Source organism: Parus major, chromosome 14, assembly GCF_001522545.3.
Source record: "Parus major isolate Abel chromosome 14, Parus_major1.1, whole genome shotgun sequence".
Classification (NCBI taxonomy): Eukaryota; Metazoa; Chordata; class Aves; order Passeriformes; family Paridae; genus Parus; species Parus major.
Genome location: NC_031783.1, coordinates 7,048,605 through 7,057,719, shown reverse-complemented (window position 1 = coordinate 7,057,719; position 9,115 = coordinate 7,048,605). Strand labels below are relative to the sequence as shown.

At 38.0% G+C, this 9,115-nt stretch overlaps 1 protein-coding gene across 2 annotated transcripts in view; it reads right to left on the bottom strand.

Moving 5' to 3' along the window:
* Positions 1-212: 212 nt before the first annotated feature.
* The window catches only part of CPPED1 (calcineurin like phosphoesterase domain containing 1), a 39,899-nt gene continuing 30,996 nt past the window's right edge, over positions 213-9,115 (bottom strand). For both annotated transcript variants that reach the window (XM_015642445.2, XM_015642444.3), the window contains exon 4: positions 213-1,505. In XM_015642445.2, coding sequence (XP_015497931.1) covers positions 1,279-1,505 — 227 coding nt within the window. In that variant the 3' untranslated portion in view covers positions 213-1,278. The remainder of the gene's footprint in view (positions 1,506-9,115) is intronic.

The window sequence follows — 9,115 nt, the reverse complement described above, 5'->3', positions numbered from 1 at the left end:
CATTTGATACCTCTCACCATATTTAAATACCTGTAATACCCTCTAGGGAACACTGTTGTATGTGAGTACATACATAAAACATGATAGAATGCATTAATGATGCTCACTGTGTTCCTCCCTCTCCAGGTGCCAAAGCTGCACCAGCTCCAGATCCAGATAACCCATGGCCTGGATTGTAATGTGTTCAGCTAAATACTTAAAACCCCAGCAGGTACAAGTTAATTACATGAAGACTTTATTTCCAACAAATTAGATACACTTGCTAAAAAAAGAGGTGGATTGCAGAATGTAACTATTTCATAAATTTGTTTTTAAAGACTTACTGCAGTCAAGAAAACATACTTTTTAGGGTTTTCAATATTCTGTAGCATTCTGTACTGTCTTACAGTAAAGCATTCTACATTGCATTTGTAAATCAAAGCTCTCCACTTGTCAAGGAATCAACAAAGTGACTTCTGATTACAGTATTACAGATATACAGAATATTCTCCCCAAGCAATTATTCCAACTTCCATAACTAGAGCCAGAATATATGCTAATTGAATGGTAGTGAAATTTCAAAACAGAAATAGTTGTTTCACCTTTAGTTTCTGTCAGTGACATTTGTATCAGCCTCATTAGACTTTTCATTATATAAAACTATATAATGGAAACTATAAAACTATATAACATTATATAAAACTTTGTAAGAGACATAACAGAAACCCAAGCTGTGACTGCAAACCAGAATGTGTCTGCTCTCTGTTGCTCCTGGCTCTAAAGAGCTAAGAAAGTAAAGTGTGGGAAATGGGAGAAAATTTGACACCAAGGTAACAGGAAATGATCCAAAAGTTGCTAAAAGTCAGCAGGAGTCTGCTGATTTCACATTTTTTGAGCTTTATTTCTGTAAAAATGTGTCCCATTGATATTGTCCAGGAGGTAACAGAAATTACTAAATTTATTATTTTTTTTTAAAATACCCTCTCAAGTTAAAGGGTTATACAGACACCAGTTTCTCTGTAATAAGAAAGTATTATCCAGGAGCAAAGCAAAAATTCTCAGAACTGTACTTTTCACTGACACATTACCATACAGCTCTGCTCTTCTCCCATAATCCTCATAGGTCTCATTTTCAAAAAGAAAAACATGTCAACAACTTCCTTGTTATTTAGGACAACAACAAACTGAGAGCTGTTCTGGGACACTGCAGTCAGAAATCTGTAGTTCTGCTTGGGGAAACTTTATGAAACTGTTTATATTTATCTAATATGGAAACACATCTTTTGACACAGCCTACTTTTACTTAGCAAGCATATCCAGCAGCTCCTTCTCTATACCATGGCTGCCCAGTTCAGTTAAACTGCAGTATCTGTGCACCACCTTCTCCTCTGTCACAACCACCACTCGAAGGCCGTGTGTATCCTGTCCCAGCTGACATCCTATAGCTGATGACACCACCATTTCCAGGCCTTTGTAGGACCCTCCAGCATTCCTATGGTAATGCCCAGAAAAGACAGCTCTAATGCCTGTTTAAAAAAAAAAAAGGAGTATGTATTTAGTTAGCACCTTACAGGTGTCACATTTACCTTCATTCTTTAATGGCTCGTCAAGCATAAAGTTAACATTAAACCATTTACCCAAACTTGCATTTTAAACAAATAATTAGTAAATAGTAGTAAATAATTATAATAGTAATAAATAATTAATCAAACTTCATTGTGCTCTACCAGCTGTGTTTAGGGTTACTGGACTCTTCAGTTCTTTATGCCCATTGCAAGATGTGTTTGTTTCTCCACTCCTTTGTCTAGAAAGGACAGTCCAGAAGCAGCTGATTAAAATGAGATACCTGCCTAGAGAATGATGGGACTGAAACACAGGTTGAAAGGAGCAGAGAGCAGAGCTGTATTTGTCAATCAGCGTGAAGAAAACTTACTAAGGAGAGCTTAAACCTGTACACCCAAGGCCAGTGACCTTAAAAAAATAAAGGGGGCAAGACAAACAAAAAACATACATGAGAAAATAAGCTGCAGTCATTTCACAAGACATTGAAGGTATTGCAGATTGAACAGAGCCAGGTACATCAAAGAAATCTAATAAAGCAGAAGAGGTTGTGAGTTTTAAGAAGAGAGGAAGAAGGAGGAGCAGCCATGAAGGGAAAGGTTGACACCTGCAAGAGTCAGGCTTGGAGTGACATGAATTAACATTTATCAGGTAGGGGAAAAAGAAGGCAGGTTGGCTCTGATTACCCTCTGTATTTTTAATGACTTAAGGCTGTTCTGTTTCCTTTTTTCAAAAAACATAGATTACTTGTATTTTGGATTTTATTGAAGTAAAAAATACAGAGTTTTTACAGAAATTCTGAAGCAATTTGAAATTAAATGAATTGTGTCATCCTCACCTCCAAACCGGTAATCACTACTTTTTGTTTCCACTGTCGTGCAAACATAAACAAACAAATGGATAGAAACTGTACTTCTTACTCTGAATGGCCTTTTTGATTGTCTTTACAAGTCAGATTCATGCTGCCAAACAGATTATCTTCCCCTCTCCATATCTGATAAATTTTAACAGATAGGTTTTACTACTACAAAATGCTGAAATGCCCTTGAGTCTGGGTAAAAAAAAAAAAGTCATCTCGTTGCTAAGAACTTCTCTTTCCTGTCAAAGTCTGCAAACCCCCTCACAAGAGAGCTGAGAATGCAGCTTCCTCCCCAAGAGAGAATGTTCTGCCCTAGACAATGATTTTCAAAGCATTCTCAGCTTATTCCACCCTCCTTTGCCATTTAGCCTTTCCATGCTCTGCCCCATAGTATAGTTGAGCACCACACTGAACAGCATTCAGAGTTTGGTAAAAAAATACTCATCAGTTTTCTTGCTAATTTAAGGTAGTGCATATTTTATTTTGAATGGAAACGTGGAGTTAGTATAAACAGCTGATTTTACAAACAGGATTTGGGATTATGTTTTGGCAATCTTAGTTTAAGGTCCTTAGACCTTTAGTCCAGAATCCTACAGCTTCCTGAAGCTGTATCTAATGCTACTTTATAACAGAAGAATTACTGGACCAGAGGGCTAAAAACACTGGAAATTTTGTTGGCAGGCCATTTGTGAGACATTACAACCTTAAATGACGTTTAAAAAATAAAAAGCTAGCAACAACTGATTTTGCCTTCATACAGTAAAAACCCTGGAAAATAGCAGAGGCAATTTAAAGCCAGAGAGGTGTAATGAGGAACGTGCTACAACTTCACATGGATATCCTTATTTCTTTAGCCAGGAAAAACCTTCCACATTTTCTCCTGCAGTAGATTTAGACCTCTTTCACAGAGATAAAATGAAAGAGAAGTAGGTGAACCCATCTTAAGACAGCTGGCTAACATCAATCCTTTGCTTTTGTGGGAGTGAATGATCTGAAGACTGATATAAAATACATAAACTTGGCTCAAAGTACAGTTAAAAATTCAACAGCTTGGAAAGCAAAATATAAATTATTCTGCTGTGTGTTTGGTAAGAGCTACATGGGCTTTCATATTTCAAATCCAAGCCCTTCTCAAACAGCAAATGCATCAAGGTAGAAAAAGAGAATGAAGCCACCTTGTCACTGAGCAATGGTACATGGGGCCTTGTCAGCTCCAACTTGTCTGTTCCTCTGTTTTAGTGTAGCAGGGCTGATTATCCTGCTGCTGGAACCACTCCTCTGGCTGTTGCATGAGGGACACTTGTGAGTAAGACTGCAAGACAACTTAGGGAGGTTTCCTGGACTCAGATGCACAAACCCAGCAAAACTGGTGAAGTGTTTTTATATCTTGGGTTGTAAAAAGGGAGTTAGTGTCCCTTAAAAGGTAGTGGTGGCGGACAAAAGTCAGTGATGCTGTTACTGTAACAAGGTAACAAGGCCTTTTCAGGATTTTCCACTTCTTCTGCGGGTAAGAAGAACTATTTTAGTCTACGAAAAAATTAAGAACAAGTAAGAATTGTAAACTCATAGTGAAGTGCAAACTCATGTGACACACTTTTAGTAACAGAAGTAAGTATCTGGAAGGGAATTAAGTTCTCTCTTTTTACTGGAAGAATCTGTGTCCTGAAGTAGCATCTTCCTACCATCCAGAGAAGTTAACATTTCAATTTAAAATAGGAAAAGAAGCGAAGACTTTCCGTCATCATATATGTAAACCAAACCCTGACGAAGTGTAATTAGAAGGACAGAGGATACAAAAGTCATAAAGGAACTGTAGTTATGCTAAAGAAAAAAAGTTCCACTTATCTGATAATTCAAGGAAAGATTCTGAGAAACCCATCCTAGACAGAGACAGATATCAGTAAAAATTTTTTCCCAGACTTCAGTTTTCAGATACCCTTTAGTGCTAGTATTAACTCTTGTTATTGCTGGGTTATAGAATGTTACACCTTGAACAAGGAAACAAACAGCTCACTGCTGTATTGATAGGAGGCTCACTGATGGGGTTTTTCTGCATGAGCACTTTTCTGTTCACTCAGCTGTACTGCACCCACTCTGCGAGTTCACACAAGGAGGAAAGCTGAACCTTTCACAGCAATATTACCAAGATGACAAGCAGGCAATTTACTTTGCTCTTGCTTTTGATCTTTAACATAAAAAGAATCTTAGAGATGTATGCACTCAAATTTAATTCATTAATTTCAGATGTTTTTCTGAAGTAATAATATCATGTTGCTTGCAATAGACAGCCTCACCGCTTCCTCCCCATCCCCCCCAGCTCTGTGAGGAAAGAACAGTGTCCTGGCAGACCTTGTTTTTACAGACCACTTTAATGTCTCCCCAGGTCAGTTATATGCATCCAGCTATACACTAAAACATACAGTCCCTTCCTACTACAACAGAAGAAAAAAAGGTAGAGCAATGATTTTTTTTTTATTGTTGGGTTTTCAAACAGCAGCTGGAAGAAGCATTGATATAAAAGCTGTATGAAATACTAAAAAACTCCTGTGTACATAAACGTCCAAAGGACAGCACCTTCAAAAGCATTCATTATTTAATTTTTTTATGAAATATGAAGTTATTTGAATTTAAATATGACTGGATGTTTCACAATATCCATTTACTAAAAAAAGCTGGATCCATTACTGCAAGACACTATTCATACCTAATGGATTATTCATTAAAGAAAAAATGTATTGAAATCAGAATAAAGTAAAAAACTGTGGAGACGGTTATGCTAAAAAAAAAAAAAAAGCAAAACAATCCACACATCCTGTCTCTGTGATCATCATCATCTGATGTCAGACTGCATAACAACATGACACAGATTACAGAGTATCTGATAAGGAAAAAAGGTCTGAACTGCCAAATCAGTTTTTTATCATGACAGGACTGGAAGCCAGAGATACAGGGCAGGCTCCACCAGTGCTGGGTACCAGGTCTTGTCCTGTCTGTGCTAAAACTTTACTTGGGTCAAGAAAACACCTAAACCCACTGAGCTTCATGCCTGCTACCAAACATGAGTTTTATGAATCAGTCAATATGCAAAAAAAGTCAGTGTCTTTGTAAAAAAAGGTTCAGATATAGGAATTGCTTCTGATTTTAGTAAACCAAAGCCGTTCTCCTGCCATGCAATTTAACATCATTTTCTGATCAAGCATAAAATGTCCTTTTTAGTTCTGATCTGAAAAAGCTGGATCTGAAAGAAAAGATTTTCCTTTTCCGAAGATCTGATGATAACTCTTTTTTCCCTTGAGAATAATGCATCACTACTGAAGAATGAAATACCTATTTTGGTACAAGTTGTTTGAGCCCAGAGCAGCCCACCTAGCAAAATTAATTCATGATTAATTTTTAATTACTCACTTTAACAGCTTTGGTAACAACAAACCAAAACAAGGATTGTTCAAGAGTCATGTGATGAGATGTAATACTTAAATATGTTGATAAGCCTTAGACTTTTCATCAGCTCAACCATGAAACAAGCATATAAACACTTTGGTTTTATGCTAATTCACAGACTGCACTATGGCCCTTGGGGCTGTAAGGCCACAGAGCACCTGTGGCAAGGCAAGACAGGAGTGCTGGGGAGGGGAATTACCAGCTCATGCAGTTCAGCATGCTGCCTTTGATGCTACCTGTTTCATAGGCAGAATCTTTACAGCACAACTCAATTCTAATAAAATTTCATGTTTTAATTTGGATAGCTTTTTTCAAGTCAAAACCACATTATAAAACACTTGACTCATGGTTTCTACAGCAGACATTTTTCAAAAGGAAATCTAAAGTGCCTCTGATAACTTTCCTCCCATCTCTTGTTTCCTGTGTCTGCTTTCTAATGCCAGCTCATCAAATAAATAGTAGAGCTTCACCAAGCTCTTGTTGATTTGCATCTTCCTCACTTTAACAGCTTTGGGAAGCTGGACAATTTTTACCAGCACTTCTCATCTTCACTTTTTCTGTTGGTTCTCTCTCTTGGCTTTGTGACCCACACCAGCACTATGTATTAAAAGGTGCTTTTCTTACAGAGAGGGTGTAACAGGTACTGTTCCACTGCCTCACTGATCTGACAAAAGGTGCCAACACAAGTGTCTGAGACCTGCTCTGGACCCTGCACAGAAAAGGCTGACACAGAAAAGGATCAGGAGGCTCCAAGGGATCCAAGCAGTCTCAGAAACAGCTGCCTATGTACAACCATCACATCCTCAAAGGCTGCAGCAGCTCTGATTTCACAGTTTATTCTCTGTAACTGTGGCCATCTTACAGCACTTCTGAGCTCCCAAGTAACCCAAAGCAGAGGAATGTCCTGAAAGAAACCAACACTTAACTGAAATATTCACTACCTTTTTCAGCCCTGAAGATACTGAAGAAAATGAGAAGAAAACTTTAGCTATCCTAGTGTTGTTAGCACACTATTGCTTTTATTTCTGACAAGAACTGGTGAGAAAATACTTCCATTACACAAAAAGAAATTACAACTGAGTATTGTGCAGGAGGCAGTTTGTCTCTTAGCAGGAGAAGCTGAGGTTATTTTACAGAATTTTCAAAGTGCAGCATTCTCCTACAAATTATCATTTATCACTCAGAAAAACCCTTCTGTGGCACCAGGGAAAAGGGTCAGCATGATTTTGATGCCACTGCGTCCTAAGAAGCATTTAGCTGCGTTGCATGGGCAATTCCCCTGGGAGCAATAAGATCCCTGCCTTAGCCTATTGTGCAGCTGCAGTCCCATAACTCCCAGACTTCCAAGTTCCCTTGGGACTCTACTTGTGTCTTCTGTACCTTAGAAAAATGTAAGGACATGGAAGACTGGGCACGTTTTCAACTCCATTTGGGCAGGAAAGAAAGGGGACTCTGGCCTGCCTTCTCTGTGTGGCCCAACAAACAGCCACATCTTTTCTATTCAATGTTTTGACCAGCCTTTCTATTTCAGTAATAGTTAAAAGTTAATGTCTCCAATTTAAACAAGAAATGCTAGCCAAATAATCTCTTTGCTTTATTAAACAGAGAGGTGTATTCTGTAACCATGCAACAGTAAGATTGTGAAACAGGTAACACCCCTTTTCTTAGCTTCTTGAAAAATTTACTGTTGTCTAGTTTAATTCAAGAAATACAGACTGAGCCCTGAAACTGAGTTGCAATGACACAGGAAGAAAAACAATGCACACAAGTTTACCTTGAAATATAAAAAATTCCCCAAGAAACATGCACCTGGGAAACAATTTTTCTCACATAATCAGATAATACTGGGTTGTAATTCAGACTTGAACTAGTTTAAATTCCAGGGGTGTCTGATTCCAATTTCTGTAATTACACTCACTTCTATGGCTTGATTCCAAAACCTCCTGAATTCAGAAGAAGCTGTTTTCCAACTCTAGTTCCAAATGTACAAACCCCATTTTTGAGGCAGGTTAACTGTGTCCAAAATGTGACTGACCTCGCCTTAGCTGGAAATCAAACTGCTCAACCCAGCACTATGGACAGAGTGAAAATATAGGAAAAAAAATACCAACATAAAAATAAACCAAAGAAAAGCAAGCAGATTTTCCAAATTAGGAGGAGAATGCCTGGAATAATCAGCATAGGCAATCAGTAGCATGCTTTATTTAGACTGAGCCTTCAATTAAATAAATGCTTTTCTCAGCAAAAGCAAATTAGACTGTAAAAGAAGAAGGCTAAATTAGTGCAATATGAATGACATAATAAATATGTAATGGGTACAGTACAGACCTTACCTCTTTTCCCATGCTCTCTGTAGAGAATTTTGGGAAAAAAAAAGTGGTTCTTTCTGAGCATTGAAATTTATCACATGGTTCAGATTATCACCTTTTAAGTGCTGATTAATGAACTATTTTTTACAGTAACTACAGACATGAATCAATATTCACTGCATTTCATGTACAGGTTGATGGCTCTCCACCCAGACTGCAGGTGAAGTTCAAAGCAAACAAAAGAAGGCATTTCTTCAGAGAGCTGTGAAACATTAAGTTCCCTCCTGCAGACCATTGTGAAAGCTGTCAGTTTCCACAAATCAACTGAACAAATGTAGAGAGGAATCATTAAATTGCATAATGTTGATAACATTAATATGAAAAATTCCTGTAGGTGGGAAAAGGCCTGGAAAGCAATACCATTATGCACTTTTCTATCATGTACCCTTCACAAGAGTCTGGGGAGTAGGAGCAGCAGAAGACTAGGGCTATTGAGACCCTCATTCTGGTTCCATTACTCTGCTTTTCAGTTAGCTGTTCAAGTTTAATGATAAAATTAGATTTTAAATAGTTATGTTTATCCAAAAATCCCTGAGTACCACATAAATCACTTTCTCAATCAAGGACTGAAGAGGACAGACTCAAAAAAGCTGATCCCAGATACATTTGTCCCCAGAAGTGCAGGAGCTAGAGAGGAGCACCAGTAGAGCCAAAGTGGAAGCAAACAAGTAGAGAAGCAGTTCTGTAAAAACATTAAATTGTGTTGGAGGATCTGAATGTTATCAACACTTGTGCCCTGTCATAGTTTTCAAAGACAGGAGAACCAAGTAAGTATCCAGGCAGAGGGAGATGCTACTCTGAGATGCACGTGTACACCCCCACACAGGTAAGAGTACATGGGTATTTTGTAAAAGGAAGTGTTTCTGGCAAATACAACCATTTAAGTCATATGGATAAATTGATCTTG